Here is a 27723-nt window from a genome sequence, read left to right as displayed (position 1 = left end):
AAGGTAACGGACAAAATAAATTTTGACTGTACCGTACCAATGGTGGCAGACCTAGCGAACCGCTTAGTACGCTTAGGACAATCCGAGATGGCATGAGTGGAATCACCACAGTAGAAACACAGCCCATTCTGACGTCTGTGTTCTTGCCGTTCAACTCTGGTCAAAGTCCTATCGCACTGCATAAGCTCAGATTTATGCTCAGATAATACCGCCAAATGGTGCACAGATTTACGCTCACGCAAGCGTCGACCGATCTGAATGGCCAAAGACATAGACTCATTCAGACCAGCAGGCATTGGAAATCCCACCATGACATCCTTAAGGGCTTCAGAGAGACCCTTTCTGAAAATTGCTGCGAGCGCACCTTCATTCCATTGAGTGAGCACGGACCACTTTCTAAATTTCTGACAATACACCTCTATCTCATCCTGACCCTGACACAGAGCCAGCAAATTTTTCTCTGCCTGATCCACCGAATTAGGTTCATCGTACAGCAATCCGAGCGCTAGGAAAAACGCATCAATATTACATAATGCAGGATCTCCTGGCGCAAGAGAAAATGCCCAGTCCTGAGGGTCGCCACGTAAAAAAGAAATAATGATCCTAACTTGTTGAACTGGGTCACCAGAGGAGCGAGGTTTCAAAGCCAGAAATAGTTTACAATTATTTTTGAAACTCAGAAATTTAGTTCTATCTCCAAAAAACAAATCAGGAATAGGAATTCTTGGTTCTAACATAGAATTCTGAACCACAAAGTCTTGAATATTTTGTACTCTTGCCGTGAGCTGATCCACACACGAAGACAGACCTTTAATGTCCATTGCTACACCTGTGTCCTGAACCACCCAAATGTCTAGGGGGAAAAAAAAGGCAAAACACAGTGCAGAGAAAAAAAAATGGTCTCAGAACTTCTTTTTTCCCTCTATTGAGAATCATTAGTACTTTGGGCCTCCAGTACTGTTATGATTAGGTAATTCAGTACCACAATGGACATAGAAGTCAGAGCACATACAGTGACCTGACAATAACCCAAAAACATAGAACGAGCTCTGAGACGTGGGAACTCTGCTGACCGCAATCCCTAATCCTCTCCAACCACACTAGAGGCAGCCGTGGATTGCGCCTAACGCTCCCTATGCAACTCGGCACAGCCTGAGAAACTAGCTAGCCTGAAGATAGAAAATAAGCCTACCTTGCCTCAGAGAAATACCCCAAAGGAAAAGGCAGCCCCCCACAAATAATGACTGTGAGTAAGATGAAAAGACAAACGTAGAGATGAAATAGATTTAGCAAAGTGAGGCCCGACTTTCTGAACAGAGCGAGGATAGGAAAGGTAACTTTGCGGTCAACACAAAACCCTACAAAAAACCACGCAAAGGGGGCAAAAAGACCCTCCATACCGACTAACGGCACGGAGGTACACCCTCTGCGTCCCAGAGCTTCCAGCAAGCAAGAAAAACCAAATACGCAAGCTGGACAGAAAAAACAGCAAACGAAAATAACAAAAGAGCAACTTAGCTATGCAGAGCAGCAGGCCACAGGAACGATCCAGGAGGAAGCAAGTCTGACATTGACTGGAGGCCAGGATCAAAGCACTAGGTGGAGTTAAATAGAGCAGCACCTAATGACTTCACCACATCACCTGAGGAAGGAAACTCAGAAGCCGCAGTACCACTTTCCTCCACCAACGGAAGCTCATAGAGGGAATCAGCCGAAGTACCACTTGTGACCACAGGAGGGAGCTCTGCCACAGAATTCACAACAGGGAATGTGCCATCTGCGGGGCTCCCTTGCCTGACTCACACCCTAAAAAAACGATGTGACCCTTGTATCCAGCAGACGGTGTGGTCTTGGAAAGGGGGAGGGGATATGGCATTTAGATCTATAGACTAGTCTGCCTTACTTGCCCCCTCAGGTAGCGGAAGAATCCTCTTCTATTGCGGCCAGTCTGAAGGAGATGGTTAAAATGGAGGTCAAACAGTCCATTAAAAACCTTTCACAAGCGGGAGGCTCTAAGCAAAAATCTCAGTGGACATCCGATTCATCTGAGGATAAGGACAAGAGCGGAGCATCATCCTACTCTTCGGAAGAAGACGCTGCTCGTTTTTGTTCACCCATAGAGAGGGTAGATAAATTAATAAAGGCAGTCAGAGGTACTATGGGTATAACTGAGCCCAAGCATCAGCTATCCAAAGAACAAATGATGTTCAGTGGTCTAGAGCACAGGAAGATTAGAGTTTTCCCTCTGAATGAGAAAATACAAGAACTTATTAACAAAGAGTGGAAAAAAACCCGAGAAAAAGAGGTCTTTACTGCCAGCGCAGAAGCGTACGTATCCTTTTCATGACCCAGCAGTCAACAATTGGGAGAAAGCTCCTAAGTTAGATGTGGCGATTGCCAAGGTGGCGAAGCGATCATCTATCCCATTTGAGGATATGGGAACACTTAGACACCCCCTAGATAGGAAGGTGGACACCTTTCTAGAAGGTACTTGGGAGATGGCTGCCGGCTCCTTGAAACCTGCGGTGGCGTCGACCTGTACGGCAAGGTCAATGATGGTCTGGTTGGACCAATTGGAGGAACAGTTAAAACAGGGAGCCTCTAGAGACTCCATACTCGCAGCATTACCAGTAATTCAGGAGGGGGCAGCTTTTTTGTCAGACGCCTCCATTGATTCCGTTAAACTGGCAGCCAGAGCAGCGGGACTCTCTAATGTCGCTAGAAGAGCCTTATGGTTAAAATGCTGGTCTGGGGATATACAAGCGAAAGCAAAGCTCTGTACTATCCCTTGTAAAGGTGAATATTTATTTGGATCCACTTTGGATGAACTATTAGAGAAAGCGGGAGATGACAAGAAGAAATTTCCAAACCTATTTGGTTCATATCGTCGTCCCTTCAACAAAAGGAAGTTGAATTGAGGAAGGAAGCGTACCTTCTCGCCAGTGAGAGATAGATCCAGATGGGATGATAAACTAAAACGTGGTACAGGATTCATGTTTCGTCGTTCCTCGGCAGAAAGAAAGAAACCGGATCAATGACTAGCAATCCCCGTAGGGGGGAGATTGTTGCATTTCTCTGCAGAATGTTCCAGGCTCGACAGCGAGTACTCTGAAGCTCTTCACTGCACTGCACAGCTGGAGCGGAATAGAGATGTTATCGCACCCGCTGCACTGAGACATCAGATGCAGAAGGAGAATTATGGCTGAGATCCCTCATTCATTATTACCTTCAACTGTATCGGTATCTAAGATGCTGAACAGTTGAAGGAGTGATGCCGGGGAGGAAGCAGGGATTGGTGCGAACATCGTGGGCAAAATATAATCACCCTGCCAGACAGATTTGGCCCATAGGCCTGAGTTTGACATATGTGGTTCAAACCATACTGGGCTTCATGGAAATATTAAAAAATGGGTGGACAACTTTTCTCACATGACATTTAGATCAGAATTTAATGCCATAAAAAGAAAAAAAATGCTTCCAACCTCACAAAAAAATAGCATTTATCCCAAAAATGCAACATCTCCAGACAAAACATTGCTTAAATAATGCAAAAATAAAACTGCTAGTGCGTTTAAACCCCTTAGGGTATGTGTCCACGTTCAGGATTGCATCAGGATTTGGTCAGGATTTTTCATCAGTATTTGTAAGCCAAAACCAGGAGTGGAACAATCAGAGGAAAAGTATAAAAGAACCATATCCACCACTTCTGCATTTATCACCCACTCCTGGTTTTGGCTTACAAATACTGATGAAAAATCCTGACCAAATCCTGATGCAATCCTGAACGTGGACACATACCCTTAATGTCTTTTTACTGACCTGAGATATAAGAGACTAGCATCCCCATACAAGTGACAATCCAGCAGCTGTCTGCTGTACACTATAGCTGACCACTTGCTGTATCCGCCACGATCAGTGTTGGCACCGTCCATATCTGTTTATCCCCTTAGATGCTGCTGTCTATAGTGACTACATCATATAAATGGTTAACAGATTGTTGGCGCTTCAGCTTTAATCTCATCAACACCCTGAGATCATGATTGTGTGATCCTGATGTTTGCCATAGCAATTCACGGCCAAATAGCGGCCTTAGGGTACCGTCACACAGTGGCACTTTGATCGCTAGGACGGCACGATCTGTGACGTTCCAGCGATATCGTTACGATCTCGCTGTGTCTGACACGCTACTGCGATCAGGGACCCCGCTGAGAATCGTACGTCGTAGCAGATCGTCTGAAACTTTCTTTCGTCGCTGGATCTCCCGCTGACATCACTGAATCGGCGTGTGTGACGCCGATTCAGCGATGTCTTCACTGGTAACCAGGCTAAACATCGGGTTACTAAGCGCAGGGCCACGCTTAGTAACCCGATGTTTACCCTGGTTACCAGCGTAAACGTAAAAAAACAAACACTACATACTTACCTACCGCTGTCTGTCCCCGGCACTCTGCTTCCTGCACTGGCTGTGAGCGCCGGTCAGCCGGAAAGCAGAGCGGTGACGTCACCGCTGTGCTTTCCGGCTGGCCGCTCACTGTCAGTGCAAGAAAGCACAGCGCCGGAGGACAGACACCGGAATGTAAGTATGTAGTGTTTGTTTTTTTTACGTTTACGCTGGTAACCAGGGTAAACATCGGGTTACTAAGCGCGGCCCTGCGCTTAGTAACCCGATGTTTACCCTGGTTACCAGGGGACTTCGGGATCGTTGGTCGCTGGAGAGCTTTCTGTGTGACAGCTCTCCAGCGACCACACAACGACGCTGCAGCGATCGACATCGTTGTCGTATCGTTGCAGCGTCGTTCCAGTGTGACGGTACCCTTAGAGTCTCCCGGCTATAGCGGCCTGTTCAGAAGTTAGGGACATTTACGTGGTAAAAATAAACTTTTTCATTCCTGTCATGCCATTTTACATTCCTTAAACTCACCTGAAGGGTTAATAAACTACCTGACAGCAGTTTTCAATATGTCGGGGGGGGGGGGGGGGGGGGAGAGATGTTTTCTAAATGGTATCACTTCTGAGGTTTTTTTGCAATATATAGGACCCCCAAAGTCACTTCAAATCTGGACAGGTCCCGCAAAAAAATCTTTTTCCATGAAAAAATGATAAATTACTGCAACATTTTTAAACCTCCTAAAAGGCTGACAAAATAAAATAACATTTTATAAATGGTGCTGATGTAAAGCAGACATGAGGGAAATGTTATTTATTAACCCCTTAAGCCCCGAGGGTGGTTTGCACGTTAATGACCGGGCCAATTTTTACAATTCTGACCACTGTCCCTTTATGAGGTTATAACTCTGGAACGCTTCAACGGATCTTGGCGATTCTGACATTGTTTTCTCGTGACATATTGTACTTCATTTTAGTAGTAACATTTATTCGATATAACTTGCGTTTATTTGTGAAAAAAACGGAAATTTGGCGAAAATTTTGAAAATTTCGCAATTTTCCAACTTTAAATTTTTATGCCCTTAAATCACAGAGATATGTCACGCAAAATACTTAATAAGTAACATTTCCCACATGTCTCCTTTACATCAGCACAATTTTGGAACCAAAATTTTTTTGTTAGGGAGTTATAAGGGTTCAAAGTTGACCAGCAATTTCTCATTTTTACAACACCATTTTTTTTTAGGGACCACATCTTATTTGATGTCATTTTGAGGGGTCTATATGATAGAAAATACCCAAGTGTGACACCATTCTAAAAACTGCACCCCTCAAGGTGCTCAAAACCACATTCAAGAAGTTTATTAACCCTTCAGGGGTTTCACAGGAATTTTTGGAATGTTTAAATAAAAATGAATATTTAACTTTTTTTCACACAAAATTTATTTCAGCTCCAATTTGTTTTATTTTACCAAGGGTAACAGGATAAAATGGATGCCAAACATTGTTGTACAATCTGTACTGAGTACGCTGATACCCCATATGTGGGGGTAAACCACTGTTTGGGCGCATGGCAGAGCTCGGAAGGGAAGGAGCGCCATTTGACTTTTAAATGCAAAATTGACAGGAATTGAGATGGGACACCATGTTGCGTTTGGAGAGCCACTGATGTGCCTAAACATTGAAACCCCCCACAAGTGACACCATTTTGGAAAGTAGACACCCTAAGGAACTTATCTAGATGTGTGGTGAGCACTTTGACCCAACAAGTGCTTCACAGAAGTTTATAATGCAGAGCCGTAAAAATAAAAAATCATATTTTTTCACAAAAATAATCTTTTCGCCACCAATTTTTTATTTTCCCAAGGGTAAGAGAAGAAATTAGACCACAAAAGTTGTTGTGCAATTTGTCCTGAGTGCGACGATACCCCATATGTGGGGGTAAACCACTGTTTGGGCGCATGGCAGAGCTCGGAAGGAAAGGAGCGCCATTTGACTTTTCAATGCAAAATTGACTGGAATTGAGATGGGACGCCATGTTGCGTTTGGAGAGCCCCTGATGTGCCTAAACATTGGAACCCCTCACAAGTGACACCATTTTGAAAAGTAGACCCCTTAAGGAACTTATCTAGATGTGTGGTGAGCACTTTGACCCAACAAGTGCTTCACAGAAGTTTATAATGCAGAGCCGTAAAAATAAAAAATCTTATTTTTTCACAAAAATGATCTTTTCGCCCCCAATTTTTTATTTTCCCAAGGGTAAGAGAAGAAATTAGACCACAAAAGTTGTTGTGCAATTTGTCCTGAGTGCGACGATACCCCATATGTGGGGGTAAACCACGTTTTGGGTGCATAGCAGAGCTCGGAAGGGAAGGAGCGCCATTTGACTTTTCAATGCAAAATTGACTGGAATTAAGATGGGACGCCATGTTGGTTTGGAGAGCCCCTGATGTGCCTAAACATTAAAAACCCCCACAAGTGACACCATTTTGGAAACTAGACCCTCTAAGGAACTTATCTAGATGTGTTTTGAGAGCTTTGAACCCCCAAGTGTTTCACTACAGTTTATAACGCAGAGCCGTTAAAATAAATTTATTTTTTTTTCGCAAAAATTTTTTAGCCCCCAGTTTTGTATTTTCACAAGGGTAACATAATAAATTGGACCCCAAAAGTTGTTGTCCAATTTGTCCTGAGTACGCTGATACCCCATATGTGGGGGGGAACCACTGTTTGGGCGCATGGCAGAGCTCGGAAGGGAAGGAGCGCCATTTGGAATGCAGACTTAGATGGATTGGTCTGCAGGAGTCACGTTGCATTTGCAGAGCCCCTGATGTACCCAAACAGTACAAACCCCCCACAAGTGACCCCATATTAGAAACTAGACCTCCCATGGAACTTATCTAGATGTGTTGTGAGAACTTTGAACCCCTAAGTGTTTCACTACAGTTTATAACGCAGACCCGTGAAAATAAAAATTCTTTTTTTTTTTCACAAAAATGATTTTTTAGCCCCCAGCTTTGTATTTTTACAAGGGTAACAGAATAAATTGGACCCCAAAAGTTGTTGTTCAATTTGTCCTGAGTACGCTGATACCCCATATGTGGGGGGGAACCACTGTTTGGGCTCATGGCAGAGCTCGGAAGGGAAGGAGCGCCATTTGGAATGCAGACTTAGATGGATTGGTCTGCAGGCGTCACGTTGCATTTGCAGAGCCCCTGATGTACCCAAACAGTAGAAACCACCCACAAGTGACCCCATATTGGAAACTAGACCTCCCATGGAACTTATCTAGATGTGTTGTGAAAACTTTGAACCCCCAAGTGTTTCACTACAGTTTACAACGCAGAGCCGTGAAAATAAAAATCCTTTTTTTTCCCACAAAAATGATTTTTAGCCCCCCAAATTTTTATTTTCCCAAGGATAACAAGAGAACTTGGACCCAAAAAGTTGTTGTCCAATTTGTCTCGAGTACGCTGATACCCCATATGTTGGGGTAAACCCCTGTTTGGGCGCACGGGAGAGCTCGGAAGTGAAGAAGCACTGTTTTACTTTTTCAATGCAGAATTGGCTGGAATTGAGATCGGACGCCATGTCGCGTTTGGAGAGCCCCTGATGTGTCTAAGCAGTGGAAACCCCCCAATTATAAATGAAACCCTAATCCAAACGCACCACTAACCCTAATCCCAACTATAACCCTAACCACACACCTAACCCAGACACACCCCTAATTCTAATCCCAACCGTAAATGTAATCCAAACCCTAACCCTAGCCCCAACCCTAGCCCTAACCCTAACCCTAGCCCCAACCCTAGCCCTAACCCTAACCCTAACCGGAAAATGGAAATAAATACATTTTTTTTAATTTTATTATTTTTCCCTAAGGCTAGGTTCACATTGCGTTAGGGAAATCCGTTTAGCACTAGCGGATTGCGCTAACACAATGTCTTTTTAGGTGTCGTGTTTAGTGGTCGCGTTAACGTCCCCGCTCTGGAAGATCGGGGATCGGACCTCGGGCGCGCCGCGGACGCTGCAAGCAGCGTCTGAGGCGCGCCACAAAAGAATGGCACCTTGCTAGCGCGAGCCGAAAATGGCACGCTCTAGCGATGCGCTACACCTGAAAATCACATTGCTGTCAATGGTTGTGCTAACGGACCCGTTGCACGGCGTTAATTGTGACATTTTCGCCGTGCAACGCTGTCCGTTAGCGTTAACCCATTAACGCAATGTGACCCTAGCCTAACTAACGGGGTGATGAAGGGGGGTTTGATTTACTTTTATAGCGAGTTTTTTAGCGGATTTTTATGATTGGCAGCCGTCACACACTAAAAGACGCTTTTTATAGCAAAAAAGTTTTTGCGTCTCCACATTTTGAGACCTATAATTTTTCCATATTTTGGTCCACAGAGTCATGTGAGGTCTTGTTTTTTGCGGGACGAGTTGACGTTTTTATCGGTTACATTTTCGGACACGTGACAGTTTTTGATCGCTTTTTATTCCGATTTTTTTGTGAGGCAGAATGACCAAAAACCAGCTATTCATGAATTTCTTTTGGGGGAGGCGTTTATACCGTTCCGCGTTTGGTAAAATTGATGAAGCAGTTTTATTCTTCGGGTCAGTACGATTACAGCGACACCTCATTTATATCATTTTTTTTATGTTTTGGCGCTTTTATACGATAAAAGCTATTTTATAGAAAAAATAATTATTTTGGCATCGCTTTATTCAGAGGACTATAACTTTTTTATTTTTTTGGTTATGATGCTATATGGCGGCTCGTTTTTTGCGGGACAAGATGACGTTTTCAGAGGTAACATGGTTATTTATATCCGTCTTTTTGATCGCGTGTTATTCCACTCTTTGTTCAGCGTTATGATAATAAAGCGTTGTTTTTTGGCTCGTTTTTTTTTTTTTTTTTCTTACGGTGTTCACTGAAGGGGTTAACTAGTGGGCCAGTTTTATAGGTCGGGTCGTTACGGACGCGGCGATACTAAATATGTGTACTTTTATTGTTTTTTTGTTTTTTTTTTTATGTAAAGAAATGTATTTATGGGAATAATATTTTTTTTTTTCTGCTTTATTTAGGAATTTTTTTTTTATTTTTTTTTTTACAAGTGTGGAAATTTTTTTTTTTACTTTTTCACTTTGTCCCAGGGGGGGACATCACAGATCACCGATCTGACAGTGTGCACAGCACTCTATCAGATCGGTGATCTGACATACAGCCGGGCAGGATTAGAGCTGCAGCTGCAGCCTGATCCTGACCCGGAAGTGCTCCCTGCAGGACCCGGATGCAGCCCGGCGGCCATTTTGGATCCGGGGACTGCAGGGAGAAGACGCTCGGTACACGGTGAGCACATCACCGTGTACCGATCGTCTCAGGGAAGCCCGCAGGGAGCCCCCTCCCTGCGCGATGCTTCCCTGCACCGCCGGCACACCGCGATCATCTTTGATCGCGGTGTGCCGGGGGTTAATGTGCCGGGAGCGGTCCGTGACCGCTCCTGGCACATAGTGCCGGATGTCAGCTGCGATAGGCAGCTGACACCCGGCCGCGATCGGCCGCGCTCCCCCCGTGAGCGCGGCCGATCGCATATGACGTACTATCCCGTCCATGGGAATTAAGTCCCAGGTCACCTGGACGGGATAGTACGTCATATGGGATTAAGGGGTTAATGTTTTTCTGTGGTATGACAATCTGGATTAAAGGGATAATGATTGAAAGTTTGAAAATTGCAATTTTTTTTACATTTTAGTAAAATTTCTGATTATATTTTATTTTTAGAAATAAACACAAGACATATCAACCTAAATGTATTATTATTATAAATTATAATGTGCCACGTAAAAACATTCTCAAAATCAGTGGGATTTCTTGAAGCATTCCAGAGTTATTACCACATAAAGTGACATTGGTCATAATTCAAACATTTGTCCCAGTCACTAAGAGGTTAATGAAGGAAATGACTTTGCCATAATGTAATTACTTACAGTAACGCCTGCTTCTATCACTACACGCCGCCTTAGTGACTGCGGGCAGCGCCAGTGAGGCGGAGATGTCCGCATTAGTGATGAGCGAGTATACTCGTTGCTTGGGTTTTCCTGAGCACGCTCGGGTGGTCTCCGAGAATTTGTAAGTGCTCGGAGATCTAGTTTTCCTAGCCACAGCTGCATGATTTCCGACTGTTAGCTTGATTACATGTGGGGTTCTCTAGCAACCAGGCAACCCCCATATGTACTCAGGCTGGCTAGCAGCTGTAAATCATGCAGCTACGTCAACAAAAATGAAATCTCCGAGCACTAACATATACTCGGAGATCATCCGAGCGTGCTCGGGAAAACCTGAGCAACGAGTATACTCGCTCATCACTAGTCAGCATCTTTTGGCGGCTCAGGTGCCCCATGTGCTTGTAGTTAAATCCTCCATCTGAAACATTCCATGTGAGTTTTCCTTCTGTTTGTGACTTCTACATTATTACTTTCACAGCTTTGACATCCAGGCAAATATCTGAAGAATATTGATGTTGAGGCCATAATGGAGAAAGGAGAAAATGATGTGTGGGATGAGTGGTGCAAAGAGGACGTTCCTACAGGTAACTGCCGCTGTGAGGAGTAACTATTAAATAGAGCAGAGAATAGTCACATTCTCGTCATTCACCGGACTGGAAAATTGAAGTCTTGTTATGTGTTTTCTCTGTTTTTTTGGCCATAGATTTCCCCATTCAGCTAAAATACAGATTATATAGGGCTGACAATGTAATGGTGCAATATGTAATAAGACCGGTTGTGTATCTATAATATAGATGTAAGAATAGACTGGGATGATAGATCATCAAAGACATGACAAACCTCACTGGCAAAGTATCTAGTTTAGTGTTTTACATCATATCCATCATGGTTCTGGTTCCTGGATTAATATATAACCTAAGTAACCTATTTGATATACTGAACTAGCTGGAGATTAGAATAAAAAACTGTTTTATGACAATTGTCTCATAGTCACAGCCAGGAGTAGATTATAAGAGAAAGCAGAGAATTGCCTGGGCTTATCCAGCTTCATATTTGCTCCATGGCCATAACTTCCTAATACACCACCTAGTAGTACTGACATCTGAGCATTTCTCTAGGCACAAGTAACACAATATGAGCAAGTCCTGCACTCTGTCACATGGAAGATGGGGTGCCAGTGGTCGAGGTGTAGTGTTCACTGAAGAATAGATATGACTAGCTGAAGAGCCCGGCGTTGCCCGAGCACAGTAACTAACTGTGGTTAGTTATAATAAATTACAATGATTATATTGCACATAAAAACATTTCACATCATATACTCAACACTACAGATTTGCAACACAAATTAAACGATTACCCAAGCATTGATAGTATTTTATTTTCAACTCATTCAAGAGCCTTTTGGATAAACAACATTTTTGGTTTTTCCTTCCGGTGCAAAGATTAACAGATTTTTGGCTGTTCCAACTCTTGAACAGGCCACGTAAAGTTGACCATGAGAAAAGCATGGAGATTGCAAATTGATCCCTACTACTTTCAAGGACTGTCCCTGAGCCTTGTTAATGGACATTGCAAATGCCAGTCCAGCTGGAAACTGGAGGTGTTTAAAATCAAAAGTCAAATCAGATGGAATGAGAGGAATTCTTGGAATGAAAAGGTCCTCTCCTCTGGCACATTCTGTTGCTGAGCTGTGTATTTAATTTTGTTCTGTGTGATACTGATGCTGTCTGCTGAGTTGTGTATCTAATCCTATCGGGTCATTCCACGTCAAGTGAACCAATGATATTTACCCCTATATTTTTAATTCTTTTGAGATTTTGTTATTTGGTAATAGTGTGTCAGAGAATGCAAAATGTGAAGAAAAAAAAATTCTAGATTTTTTTAAATTTTTTTTATTGATTTTCAAAGTTCGGAAAAAGTGCTAATTTTGGTGTTGCCTGCCGTTACATTTCTCCTCATAACTCAGGCTAGAAAAAAGATAGCGAAACAAATTAATCACCATTCTACTCAGAACTGTACAACCTTTCACCAGATATGTCACAAGAGTATCTTTGATAATATTTTACCCATGCGAATGAAAGCGCAAAACCTTAAAACGCATTTCCGAAAAAAAAGTTTAATTTTAAAAATTTCAAAAACTGCACATGTGCCTGCTATGCTCCTAGTCACATCTGTACCAAAATACAAGCTGGGATCGTGATGGGATCATATTTTAAAAAGTAAAACTATTAGTGTCAGCTCAAAAATCTCGAATTCAGATCTGTTCAGCCTGTGGTCTAAAAGTGTGGGGTCTATATTTCCCAAATAATCCATGATTTTTAGATATTACTGTATTATTTTATTATGTTACAGCTTAGAAGCAGTTGTTAGGGCTCAACCTGAGAATGACAAGGGGTAGACAATTAATGCAGAGCAGATGAGAGGCCGGCAGCTCGGGCCTCCACAGGCCATATTCAGACCAAATATTAACACCCAGGCAACTCTTCAAATGGAGAGCGAAAAAGATTCTTAACATTCAGTTCATGTATTGTACAAACCAGGACTACGAGGAGGAGGAGAGTTTGTGAACACATCGGTTACAGGAAGCAGAACCCATCACGGAGTCAGCAATACCGCACTGTCATTCCATGTAGTGAAACAGAAATAAAAATAAAGAATTTTTTCATTCGGCAAAGACCATAAAGTCCATGAAGTGGTAGAAGGCGGCACAAGATCGGCAATGACTGACATAACTGGTTATGTGACCTGTGAATATGATTGGCACTGGTGGCGGCTACTGGACTCTCCAAAGATTGTGTAAATGAAGAAGTAGAAGTGACTTTTTTGCACCTTCTGGTCCAGCGCCGTCCTTTGTGTATCCAAGATAGCCAGACATTTTAAAAGTGAACAAAAATCAGATATTGACTCAGGTGGAGCCGAGCACCATGACAGGCCGTGCATACTCTGACTCAAAAGGAAATGGCCATTGCTAGTAAGCGCTTATGGACAAGATTACATTTCACCCACTAGAAGGGACACATCTATATATATATATAATCGTCGAAGGGGTATTTCCGTCTGTTTGTTTGTCAGTCTTTCTGTCTTTCTGTCTGTCTGTCACAGAAATCACGCATCGCTGCCGGCCGTGACCAATCAGCGAGGGGCACAGTCCGGCCGCGAATTCGCCCCTAGCTTTGTCAGTGCCCCCTCCAGTCAGCGCTCACACAGGGTTAATGGCTGCATTACACTTCGTTATGCCGCGGTGTAACGCAGTCCGTTAACACTGCTATTAGCCCTGTGTGACCAACTTTTTTACTATTGATGCTGCTTATGCAGCATCAATAGTAAAAAGATCTAATGTTAAAAATAATAAAATAAAAAATCATTATATTCTCACCTTCTGACGCCTTTCCCGCTGCTCCTCACGATGCTCCGGTCCATGCATTGCGGTCTCGCGAGATGATGTAGCGGTCTCGCGAGACCGCTGTGTCATCATCTCGCGAGACTGCAATGCATTCTTGGGACCGGAGTGTCGCGAGGAGCAATGGTAAACGCCTGGGCTGGATCCGGGGGCCGATGGAAGGTGAGTATATAACTATTTTTTTTTTTATTTTATTTTATTTTTTTTAACAGGGATATGGTGCCCACATTGCTATATACTACGTGGGCTGTGATAGATACTGCATGGGCTGTGTTATATATTACGTCTGAGTTATATACTGCGTGGCTGTGGTATATATTACATGGCTGGGCAATATACTACATCGCTGTGCTCTATACTACATGGGCTGTGCTATATACTGCATGGGCTGTGCTATATACTGCATGGGCTGTGCTATATACTGCATGGGCTGTGCTATATACTGCATGGGCTGTGCTATATACCGTGTGGCCTGTGCTATATACTGTGTGGCCTGTGCTATATACTGTGTGGCCTGTGCTATATACTGTGTGGCCTGTGCTATATACTGTGTGGCTTGTGCTATATACTGTGTGACCTGTGCTATATACTCTGTGGCCTGTGCTATATACTGTGTGGCCTGTATGCTACTTGGCTGTGCTATATTTCTCTGCTGTATCTGTGCATCATGAATCGTGGTTTGTGTTAAAGAAGGGGGCCCACTGAGACTCTTTCGCCCGGGGCCCTCAAAAACCTGGAGCAGGCCCTGTCTTCACTGATTGTTCGCAGCCTGGCGTGACCAGTCAGCGACAGGCGCAGTCCGGCCGCGAATTGGCGCGGAATTTGAACCACGCGTCGCTAATTGGTCGCACCCGGCCAGCCAAATCCTGTGTATAAATTGCATTATTCTGATAACTTCATAAATAAACTACATACATATTCTAGAATACCCGATGCGTTAGAATCAGGCCAACATCTAGTTGATGATAAAAGGCCAGTTTAAAAACGTACTATTAATTGTTTGATTAGTTCATATTTTATAGAACGAGGATTTAACTACTGTACTATTCTTAAACACTTCATAAATGACATGTTTAGTGATGCACCGTATTTTTCGGACTACAAGACGCACTTTTTCCCCCCCAAAAAAGGGGGGAAAATAGGGGGTGCGTCTAATAGTCGTAATGCAAACTTACCCACAGTGGTGTGGTGGCGGCGGCAGAGGTGCGGGGATGAGGAGGCGCAGTGAGCGGGGTCCCTTTCACCGGTGAGGTGATGCAGCAGCCCGGTAAGCAGCAGAGCCGGGTGAATCATGCTGTTATCGCTGCATTAATTGCGCGTGCGCATATGGAGTGCTCTGCTTCCCGTGGCTTCAGGAAAATGGCCGCGCGTGCACAGATGGAGATCGCGGCGGCCGTTTTCCTGAAGCCGAGTTCGCAGATTTAGATCTTGGCTTCAGGAAAATGGCCGCCGCGATCTCTATCTGTGCACGTGCGGCCTCCCGCGGCCATTTTCCTGAAGCAGAGCACTCTATCTGCGCACGCGCGGCCTCAAAAAGATGGCCGCCACCACCGATAACAACATGATTCACCCGGCTCTGCTGCTTATCGGGCTGCTGCATCACCTCACCAGTGAAAGTGACCCCGCTCACTGCGCCTCCTCATCCCCGCACCTCTGCCGCCGCCACCACACCACTGTGGGTAAGTTTGTGAAAGGGTTCCCCACTCACGCTATACCGCTCACTGCGCCTCCCCATCCCTGCACCTCTGCCGCCGCCGCACATCTGCTGCAACCCTCCCATGGACACCAGGCTGTGGCGTCGCCCACCTAAGCAGGAAGGGACCCTGCTCAGGTGCACGCCGTACCGCATCACCCCACCTCTGCCAACACCATCCCTCAGGTAAGGTACTGTAAATTCGGACAATAAGACAGACCCTCATCTTATTAAAAATCTATTTTTCTGCAATTTTCACCCCAAATTTGGGGTGCGTCTTATGGTCCGGTGCTTCTTATAGTCCGAAAAATCTGGTAGTAGAAAATAATTTACATGTATAAATAGGTGGTAAAAATATTGGTTCTTTTTAATCTTGTTTTTAACATATAATTAGGATGAGACGGAATATCGAAAATCACACTTGAGGAAGTGATCACCTTTTTTCTTTTGGTTTGTTCAATGCATTCAGGTTAAAAATGCTGTGCAAGTTGTGTTATAATGATTAAGATGTATTTATTCTGGCACTTCGGTATTTGTTTTTTGTGTTTCTTTATTGTTACATATAAATGTTGAATTCAATAAGTTGTAATTTGAAAAGAAAAAGGGAAGAAACTCACACAAACATAAAATCATATGATTCAAGGCTTAAAAAATAAAATAAAAATTTGATAGGTCCCAAGTTGAATCCCTGTACAAATATAAACAAGAACACAAGTAACACACAGGCATTTTTTCACAAATTTAAAACATACGTTTTTTCACAATTGCGCTTCAAAATTTTGAATTTGATTTCTCCAAAACAAAATATAAAGAAACATAGTCTTGTGACATATCAAATGACAGCTGGTACAGTTCTGAGAAAAATTATGCCTCTCCCACCTCTTTATCTTAATTCTAGCCCGAGATATGATAAAAAATGTAAAGCCATACCAGGCCAAAATTTGCGCTTTTTCAAAACTTTAGAAGTCTGTAAAAAATTAACTAATGAAGAAAAAAATTCCAAACTTTTAATTTGTAATTAACTGAAATTGTACTAAATAATAAAAAAAAAAACTATAGACGTCAGGTAAAAAAAAAAATGAATATTTTGATCACTTGATATGGAATTGCCCTATCCTGTGTGATGCTGGGCTGTGTGTCTAATTCTATCCTGTGTGATACTGTCTGCTGAGCCGTGTATCTAATCCTCTCCTGTGTGATACTGATTGCTGATCATATTCTGTGTGATATTGGGCTCCCCCTGCAGTCTGTGTCAGAGGGTGGTCTGTGTCAGCACGGTAATAAATTATTTCCAGCTTTACAGAGGGACAATAACACCATAGAAATGATAAGAATAATAGGCCTCAGTTACCACAACTGTCTACAAGGAAAACTGTTGCTCATAGCAACCAATCACCGCTCAGCTTCTTATAAACAGCTCTAGTGAAATGAAGGCTGCTTAGTGACTGGTTGCTATGTGGAGTAGGCGTGGCTGATACACACACATGCTTAGTGATTGGTTGCCCACACACATGCACTCATATTAGATAGAGAGAGAGAGATATAGATTTCCACAGCACACACCACAGGATGCAATATGGAAACCAATTGTGCTTTATTATTCTAAAACAGTCCAGACCACAGACATATGGTACCGTCACACAGTGGCATTTTGATCGCTACGACGGCACGATTTGTGACGTTCCAGCGATATATCCGTGACGTTCCAGCGATCTTGCTGTGTCTGACACACTCCTGCGATCAGGGACCCCGCTGAGAATCGTACGTCGTAGCAGATCGTTTGAAACTTTCTTTCGTCGTCTAGTGTCTCGCTGTGGCGGCATGATCGCATGGTGTAACAAAGGTGTGCACGATATTGTATACGATGGCGCATAGTAACCAACGGCTTCTACATCGCACATACGTCATGAAATTATCGCTCCAGCGTCGTACATTGCAAAGTGTGACCGCAGTCAACGACGCTGGAGCGATATTGTTACGACGCTGGAGCGTCACGGATCGTGCCGTCGTAACGATCAAAATGCCACTGTGTGACGGTACCCTTAGACATGTAATTAGAGATGATAGTATAGACATTACTTGTACTCGAGTGCTGACTGCACTGTCTCTGAAATCCACCATAGCCATGACGGTTCGGGCCAATCATTCCTATGGTGAGAGAGAACAAAGCTGCTCCCATATCATGAATCAGTGCTTGTTACAGGTCATTACCTGCCTGTGTAAATGAACCTCTAAAGATAACATGTCAGCTACAAAAATGCGATTTACCCGCAGGTATATTGGTAATCTGTAGGTAAATAGTATTTAAAGCATGTTGGGCTGTTTTACTGGGAGAGCGGCTACCAGGAGAAATGGAAATATGTTCCTTGCAGCTTCTCGCTTAACCTCTTACTGACATTGAGTGTAATGGTCTGCCGATGTCAGTATCCTTGACTATCTTTGATGTTGGCTCCGGCGGTGAGCCCCACATCTTTCCCGGGACATGTCGGCTGTTAAGAACAGCTGACGTGTGCCCACAATAGCCGTGGGTGGAATCGCAATTCACCTGCTTCTATTAACTTGTTAAATGCCTCTATCAAACTCTTGACCGCAGCATGTAAATGGCGCTCCCTGCACTCGTGCCAGAAATACGCACACCGGTGACCCCCTCCGTCACATGATAAGGGGTTACCGGTTCGTCAGCATGACAACCAGAGGTCTCCTGGAGACCTCTTTGGTTGTCAGTGCCGGATTGCTGTGAGCGCCACTCAGTGGTCGGCACTCATAACAAGTAATTCAGCTACATAGAGGCGAACTGATCATCGCCTCTATGTAGCTGAGTCGATCGGGTTGTGGCAGCTTCCAGCCTCCCATGGAGACTATTGAAGCATGCCAAAAGGAAAAAGAAAAATGTTTTTAAAAATATTAAAAAACATTTAAAAAAAAAAAAAAGTTCAAATCCCCCTCCTTTCGCCCCATTCAATATAAAACAAAAAAAATCAAACCTACACATATTTGGTTTCGACAAATTCAGAATCGCCCGATCTATTAATAAAAAAAAAAAAATTAACCTGATCGCTAAATGGCGTAGCGAGAAAAAAATCTGAATGCCAGAATTATGGTTTTTTTTGGACGCCACAACATTGCATAAAAATGCAATAACAGGCAATCAAAAGAACGTATCGGCACCAAAATGGTATCATTAAAAATGTCAGCTCAGCACGCAAAAAATAAGCCCTCACCCGACCCGAGATCACGAAAAATGGAGACACTGCGGGTATAGGAAAATGGCGCATTTTTTTTTTTAACAAAGTTTGGATGAACCTAGACCTGTTTGGTGTCTGTGAACTCGTAATGACCTGGAGAATCATAATGGCAGGTCAGTTTTAGCATTTAGTGAACCTAGTAAAAAAGCCAAACAAAAAACAAGTGTGGTATTGCACTTTTTTGCAATTTCACCGCACTTGGAATTTTTTTCCCCATTTTCTAGTGCACAACATGGTAAAACCAATCATGTCGTTCAAAAGTAAAACTCGTCCTGCAAAAAACAAGCACTCACACGGCCGTATTAACGGAAAAATAAAAAAAAAGTCATGGCTCTGGGAAATAGGGGAGCGAAAAATGAAAACTCAAAGCCGAAAAAAGCTCCTGGGGTTAAGGGGTTAAAGTTATTGAGGTGTGGCATGGAGCTCTAACAGAGAGGTGACTGCTACAGCCAACTACTTCTCCTGAAGAATAAAATCGAGTGGCTGCAAGGCGAATATAATTTCATGAATAAGCAGAGATTGATGGTATAGGAAGGTGATTGGGGCTTATTAGCTTTCATTTTGAAGAAGGAATGATGATTTGTTTCCTTCTCTCTTGGCTTTTTTATTATTGCAGAACATCCTCAATTTATACAAAGGGGATGATGTGCTGTCAACAACGATCATTTTTATTCTCATAAAACATTTGTCATTGGTCACATATTATATTTGATGTTTGCACTGGCCAGTGATTGAGAATGAACATTCTTTGTCAAAACATCACATCATGTAAATTACACCTTTAGTCCATTAATAATAGAACTTTGCTACACACTTTGCAATTTCTATGTATTTTATTTTTACTTGTCTTAAAGGGAACCTGTCACCCCGTTTTTTGAGATTGAGCTATAAATACTGTTAAATAGGGCCTGCGCTGTGTGTTCCTATAGTGTATGTAGTGTACCCCGATTCCCTATGTATGCTGAGAAATAACTTACCAAAGTCGCCGTTTTCGCCTGTCAATCAGGCTGGTCAGGTCGGGAGGGCGTGGTGACATCGCTGGTTCTTCCTCAGCTTTACGTTGGTGGCGTAGTGGCGTAGTGGTGAACAAGCAGCGCGCGATCTGCGCTGTCATCCCTTTCGTCGGTGGGGGCGGCCATCTTCCTGGGGCCGCGCGTGCGCAGATCGAGTGCTCTGCTGCACGGGGCTTCAGGAAAATGGCCGCGGGATGCCGCACGTGCGCATTAGAGATCGCGGCGGCCATTTTCCCAAAGCCGAGTTTGCATCTCGGCTTTGGGAAAATGGCCGCCGCGATCTCTAATGCGCACGCGCGGCATCCCGCGGCCATTTTCCTGAAGCCCCGTGCAGCAGAGCACTCGATCTGCGCACGCGCGGCCCCAGGAAGATGGCCGCCCCCACCGACGCCAGGGATTACAGCGCAGATCGCGCGCTGCTTGTTCGCCACTACGCCACTACGCCACCAACGTAAAGCTGAGGAAGAACCACCGATGTCACCACGCCCTCCCGACCTGACCAGCCTGATTGACAGGCGAAAACGGCGACTTTGGTAAGTTATTTCTCAGCATACATGGGGAATTGGGGTACACTACATACACTATAGGAACACACAGCGCAGGCCCTATTTAACAGTATTTATAGCTCAATCTCAAAAAACGGGGTGACAGGTTCCCTTTAATGTTTTCTTATATTTAGATAAATATAAGTATTAAGGTTATTTGACTCAAAAATCACATCAGTTATATTCTTGACAGATGGTTGTACCAGCAGCTCCAAAATCCAAAAAAGCATTGCACAAGACCCATATGAAGAACATGCCAACATCTCAGACATGGATCCTTTTAAAGTACACTGTCCTAATTCATCACAGACTGTTAAACAAAATAAAAGTCACAGAAGTTTGAAAAATAAAAAAGCTCCCACAAGGAAGAAGCCATTTTCATGTTCAGAATGTGGAAAATGTTTTACAAAGAAATCATCTTTTCTTAGACATGAGAGAATTCACACAGGAGAGAAACCATTTTCATGCTCAGAATGTGGAAAATGTTTTATACTGAAATCAGCTCTTGTTACACATGAGAGAATACACACAGGAAAGAAGCCATTTTCATGTTCGGAATGTGGAAAATGTTTTATAGTAAAATCACATCTTGTTACTCATGAGAGAATTCACACAGGAGAGAAGCCATTTTCCTGTTCAGAATGTGGAAAATGTTTTACTAAAAAAGATCATCTTGTCACACATTATAGAATTCACACAGGCGAGAAGCCATTTTCATGTTCAGAATGTGGAAAATGTTTTACTCAAAAAGATCATCTTGTCACACATTATAGAATTCACACAGGAGAGAAGCCATTTTCATGTTCAGAATGTGGAAAATGTTTTACAGAGAAACCATCTCTTCTTAAACATGAGAGAATTCACACAGGCGAGAAGCCATTTTCATGTTTGCAATGTGGGAAATGTTTTACAGAGATATCATCTCTTCTTAGACATGAGAGAATTCACACAGGAGAGAAACCATTTTCATGCTTGGAATGTGGAAAATGTTTTACAGTAAAATCAGCTCTTGTTACACATGAGAGAATTCACACAGGCGAGAAGCCATTTTCATGTTCAGAATGTGGAAAATGTTTTACAGAGAAATCATATCTTCTTAACCATGAGAGAATTCACACAGGAGAGAAACCATTTTCATGCTCAGAATGTGGAAAATGTTTTACAGAGAAATCATCTCTTCTTAGACATGAGAGAATTCACACAGGAGAGAAACCATTTTCATGCTTGGAATGTGGAAAATGTTTTACAGTAAAATCAGCTCTTGTTACACATGAGAGAATGCACACAGGAGAGAAGCCATTTTCATGCTCAGAATGTGGAAAATGTTTTACACAGAAATCAAATCTTGTTACACATGAGAGAATGCACACAGGAGAGAAGCCATTTGCATGCTCAGAATGTGGAAAATGTTTTACACTGAAATCAGCTCTTGTTACACATGAGAGAATGCACACAGGAGAGAAGCCATTTTCATGTTTGGAATGTGAAAAATATTTTACAAACAAATCATCTCTTCTTAGACATGAGAGAATTCACGCAGGAGAGAAACCATTTTCATGCTCGGAATGTGGAAAATGTTTTACAGTAAAATCACATCTTGCTACACATGAGAGAATGCACACAGGAGAGTAGCCATTTTCATGTCCTGAATGTGGAATTTTTTTTATCTAAATCTCAACTTCTTAGACATCAGAGAACTCACATTGGGAAGAATCCATTGTAATTCTTTGGTGACCAAACCTAATTTTTGAAATTTGACATGTCACTTTTTGTAGTAATAATGATGGATTGTTTCGGGGCCGTGGCTATGTAAGCACTGAGAGGTTGCATCTGAGAGGAGCTCCAGCCATCTGTACATTATCCTGCATCATACCTGACATCTAAGGCTCTGGTAAGCCTGTAAACTTCATCATCCTGGGGTGGATTTAGCCTGGCTTCAAAGGAGCTGTTTTGGTTCAGCCTCAGTTGGGCAGGGAACTGCAAATCAACCACACAGAATACAGCTTTGGAGGTGTCAACGGCCATCTTGGGTCCACGCTCTAAGGGTACCGTCACACTATACGATTTACCTACGATCACGACCAGCGATATGACCTGGCCGTGATCGTAGGTAAATCGTAGTGTGGTCGCTGGGGAGCTGTCACACAGACAGCTCTCCAGCGACCAACGATGCCGAGGTCCCTGGGTAACCAGGGTAAACATCGGGTAACTAAGCGCAGGACCGCGCTTAGTAACCTGATGTTTACCCTGGTTACAAGCGTAAAACTAAAAAAAAAAAAACAGCACATACTTACATTCTGGTGTCCGTCAGGTCCCTTGCCGTCTGCTCGTTGTGTTTGACACGCAGCAGCGATCTGGATCCCGCTGTGATATCGCTGGTCGGAGCTAGAAATCCAGAACTTTATTTTGTCACTGATGACCCGCTGTCATCGCTGGATCGGCGTGTGTGATCCAGCGACGTGTTCACTTGTAACCAGGGTAAATATCGGGTTACTAAACGCAGGGCTGCGCTTAGTAACCCAATATTTACCATGGTTATCATTGTAAGTTAAAAAAAAAAAAAAACAGTACATACTCACATTCTGATGTCTGTCACGTCCCCCGGCGTCCACAGGGTTAAAACTGCTTTCGGCAGGAGCGCTGCTAATGCACGCGCTGCTGCCGAGAACTTCCCTGCACTGACTGTCAGCGCCGGCCGTAAAGCAGAGTACAGCGGTGACGTCACCGCTGTTACTGCCGGCGCTGACACATTCAGTGCAGGGAAGCTCTCGGCAGCGGCGCATGCATTGGTAACCAGGGTAAATATCGGGTACTAAGCGCGGCCCTGCACTTAGTAACCCGATGTTTACCCTGGTTACCCAGGTGCTGCAGGGGGACTTCGGCATCGTTGAAGACCGTTTCAACGATGCCAAAGTCGTTCCCCTGATCGTTGGTCGCTGGAGAGAGCTGTCTGTGTGACAGCTCCCCAGCGACCACACAACGACTTACCAACGATCATGACCAGGTCCTATCGCTGGTCGTGATCGTTGGTAAGTCGTTTAGTGTGACTTAAGGTACCGTCACACATAACGATATCGTTAACGATATCGTTGCTTTTTGTGACGTAGCAACGATATCGTTAAGGAAATCGTGTGACAGTGACCAACGATCAGGCCCCTGCTGGGAGATCGTTGGTCGCTGAGGAAAGTCCAGCACTTTATTTCGTCGCTGGACTCCCGCTGACATCGCTGGATCGGCGTGTGTGACGCCGATCCAGCAATGTCTTCACTGGTAACCAGGGTAAACATCGGGTTACTAAGTGCAGGGCCGTGCTTAGTAACCCGATGTTTACCCTGGTTGCCAGCATAACACTACATACTTACATTCCGGTGTCTGTCCTCCGGCGCTGTGCTTCTCTGCACTGGCTGTGAGCGCCGGCCAGCCGGAAAGCACAGTGGCCCTGCGCTTAGTAACCCGATGTTTACCCTGGTTGCCAGAAGACTTCGGATCGTTGGTCGCTGGAGAGCTGTCTGTGTGACAGCTCTCCAGCGACCAAACAGCGACGCTGCAGCGATCGACGTCGTTGTCGGTATCGCTGCAGCGTCGATTAGTGTGACGGTACCTTTAGGCTAAAGATCCCTGTGATAAGGAACTGATAGCCTGTGTCTATTGTTTGTTAGAGAGTTATATGGCTTGCTGAGTATCACTGGACCCACAGTGCATAACAAAACACAGACATTGCATACAAATAGGCCAGGCTGTTAGCAAGGAATATAGAAAACCCCAAACGGTGAGCAAAGTCCAATATTGCCTAAGGCCTCTTTCACACTTCAGTCTTTTTGTTTCAGTCAAAATCCATCGTTTTGTGAAAAAACAGATCCAGCTAATTTGCCCGCTGGATCCGTCTTTTTCTCATAGACCTGTATTAGCGACGGATTACGAAGGATGGCCTCACGCTTCATCTGCCGTGCGCTAGATCCGTTGGAATTTCTGTCGGCTGGAGAGGACTGACAAAGTATCGTTTTTTGTCTGCGTTGAAACGTCGAACTGCGACGGATCCAGTGCCGTCCGTCGTTGGCTATAATGGAAGCCTATGGGCGCAGGGTCTGTCGCTGTCCGTCAAATGATGGAATCCAGCGACGGATTCCATTTGTTTTACACTGAGCATGCTCCATATCTGTATTTAGTTGCCAATTGGCCAGACAGCCCCCAATCTAAACCTGCCATGTGGCTTCATTCCTCAATGTGCCAGCAAGAAGTATACAAGCAAGAGGACTGCCAGCCAACGGATCTGTTGAAGAAACAGATGAAATGACGAATGCAACAGATCTGGTTTTTCGACAGATCCTCTATACAGATCTGTCAAAAAACCAGATCCGTTTCCGTTTTTCACTATTTTTGACGGCTCCGTCGCTACGGTGGATTTTGACTAACGCCAGAAGACTGAAGTGTGAAAGAGGGCTAAGCCATTAACTGAACTCACTTCATTAAAAGACTGCTCACACCCCATACAAAATGAGTCCTGGGAAGAGTTCAAATGTGGCAGAAAAGCTTAAAAAATATGCCAGGGCTGAACAAGCTGACTCCCCCGTGCCTCAAGGGAACAACATACCTCAACAGCTAAAAATACAGACCAGAGCAAATCTCAAATAAGCGAGAATGAGGGGATTGAAAATCAAGAGGATATGACTCTGAAGCAAGTAACTTGAACAGCTACTACATGCTATCTCTAGCTGTAAAACATCCTTATCAGGGAAGATTGAGGAGGTACATTCTGAAGTGGGGTTTCTCCACAAGATATGCAGGCCCTGAGAGGCTGTATAACAGAGGCCAAAAATAGGTTGTGGAGCTTGGAGGACAGGGTGGATGGCCATTAAACTAACAAAAGTCTCGGGAATAGTGATGAGTGAATATACTCGTTGCTCACAGCCGCACCTCATTTTCAGTTATCGCCCCTCCACGCACCCTAGATGTTCTTAGATACCAGAGCTCTAATGATGGGACAACCCAATATCACATACAGAAAAACGTTCAGTGAGGTTGGACAGGACTCCCCTATTTTTGTGCGATTTCTGAGACGTTGCCAAAATTGACAACTCCACTTTACAAGAAAAGATGACTCACGAAAAAACAAGTGTACAGCTCATGAAACATTGTGATTAGTGATGAGAGAGTATACTCGTTGCTCGGGTGGTCTCCGAATATTTGTTAGTGGTCGGAGATTTAGTTTTCATCCCCGCAGCTGAATGATTTACATCTGTTAGCCAGCTTGATTACATGTGGGGATTCCCTAGCAACCAGGTAACCCCCACATGTACTCAGCCTGGCTAGTAGCTGTAAATCATTTAGCTGCGGCGATGAAAACTAAATCTCCGAACACTAACAAATACTCAGAGGAACCCTGAGCGTGCTCAGGAAAACTCGAGCAATGAGTATATTCGCTCATCACTAGTCGGGATCAATAAACGCCTGGCGTCAAAAAGATGACTTGGAAAATCATCTGCGCCGCAATAATTTGCGCATCATCGGATTACCAGAGCGCACAGAAGGGCAACAACCTGAGTGTTTTCTGGAGGAGTAGCTCTAGAACACACTTGGGGACAAATTTTCAAGTTTGCGTTAGAAAGAGCATAGAATCCCGACCAGACCTCTCCCACCCGGTGACCTCCATGTCCATTCGTTGCATGTATTCTAAATTGTAAGGACCGAGATACCGTTCTACGCTTGGCGACACAAAAAAGCCACATCAAGCATGATAACGCCACAATCTCCATATTTCCTGACTTTTCGGTTGACCTACGAAAACATCACGCCCAATTTCTGGATTTGAAATGCCCCCTCTGTGAAGAAGCTAAATAGCGAAACGGTGCTCGTTGGGCGCAGGGTTTTGGTACAGTCCTCCTTCCACACTGCATATTACTTCAGCATCTAACGTCAGGTAAAGAGATGTTTCTGTGACCAGATGCCTTTTATGTATCTCTTCCATAATAGAAATCTGCAGGGGTAAAAAAAAGGAAGAAATCCGCACAAAAATCTGCAACGTGTGCACATACCAAAAAAAGGTGCAGACTTTGACCTGCGTTTTCTGCCAAATTCAGAATCTGCACAGAAAATTCCACAGTCAAATCTGCAACGTGTGCACATAGCCTTACAGCTTTAGGGTATGTGCACACGTTGCGGATTTGCTGCAGATCCGCAGCGTTTTTTGAGGTGCAGAAACGCTGCAGATCCGCAATTGATTTACAGTACAATGTAGTAAATCAATGAGAAATGCTGTGCACACTTTGCAGAAAATCAGCTGCGGAAACGCTGCGGTTTTGTACCCATTCCATTATAGAAATCTGCAGGGCTAAAAAACACAGCAAATCCGCAAGAAAACCGCAGCAAAAACGCACAAAAAACGCTGCGGAACCGCACAAAAAAGTAACAAATCCGCAGGTGCATTTTCTGCCAGGAGAGGCAGAATCCGCACCAGAAATTCCTAAGCCTAATCCGCATCGTGTGCACATAGCCTTAGGGTATGTGCACAGGTTGCGGATTTTGCTGCGGATCAGCAGCGTTTTTACATCTGCTCCAATAGAAAACTGCAGATGTAAAACCGCAGAGGAATCTGCAATAGAAACCGCGATAAATCCGCAGTAAAAACCGCAGCTGTTTTGCAATGCGGATTTATGAAAGGAGCTTTCTATGTGTGCACATACCCTTAAGATTCCAAAAGCCACTGCTTATATTATACATTCCATTCTTTGATTTGACATTTACTGCCCTCCAGTGGGCTGTTTGGAAATGGCCGCAAGGGTTTATTAAGATATAAATAACGATCTATTATCACTTTTAGCAGGCTGCTACTGTTCAGAAATCCGATATATAAATAAATTTTTTGGGGGGGAATAGCCGCAAGGGTTTACTGAGATACATAATGATTCATCCCACTTAGCAGGCTGTTACTGGTCAGACATCTTAATATATATACTTTTCATTCCTGTTGTTATGCGACTGTATTTACATTTATATTTTCTGAATAGGGGTGCAAAAATAGATAATATGACACTGTAGTCAACTCTATTTAACAGGCACATATACCTTTTCAGGAAAACACTGTCTTAAATGCAGATAATATGTATATTTTCCACCTGACTGTACCTTTCCCTGATATCATTTGGAGATCCCTTTTTCCATCTTTTCCCTGTCTTTTCAAACTATTTTAATCTTTGTTTCAATAAAGAATTCTTTTATTCATTTACCTCTTAGTCACTTCATACCTTTTTTGGTAGATAATGTGATATATTGACAATTTGAAGTGCTTTTGTTGCCAATTTAAATAGGATTATGGGATTAATAGCTCAAAGGAAGGTCAGGTTTATAGGTTCTCTAATCAGCCAAACTGTTTTCAGCTGTGATAACATACTCGCACAAGGGTTTTCAAGGGTATTCTATCCATCCATTACCTTCTTCCACA

The 27723-nt window shown here is 43.7% G+C and overlaps 1 protein-coding gene across 1 annotated transcript in view; it reads left to right on the top strand.

Moving 5' to 3' along the window:
• The window catches only part of LOC138645810 (oocyte zinc finger protein XlCOF6-like), an 86621-nt gene extending 59114 nt beyond the window's left edge, over positions 1-27507 (top strand). The window contains exons 2-3 of the mRNA XM_069735326.1: positions 10868-10973; positions 20479-27507. Of these exons, the coding sequence (XP_069591427.1) occupies positions 10916-10973; positions 20479-21917 (1497 nt within the window). The 5' untranslated portion in view covers positions 10868-10915 and the 3' untranslated portion in view covers positions 21918-27507. The remainder of the gene's footprint in view (positions 1-10867; positions 10974-20478) is intronic.
• Positions 27508-27723: the final 216 nt, after the last annotated feature.

The sequence above is a fragment of the Ranitomeya imitator genome, chromosome 7 (genome assembly GCF_032444005.1).
Source record: "Ranitomeya imitator isolate aRanImi1 chromosome 7, aRanImi1.pri, whole genome shotgun sequence".
Taxonomy (NCBI): domain Eukaryota; kingdom Metazoa; phylum Chordata; class Amphibia; order Anura; family Dendrobatidae; genus Ranitomeya; species Ranitomeya imitator.
This window is presented reverse-complemented; position numbering and strand designations above follow the sequence as displayed.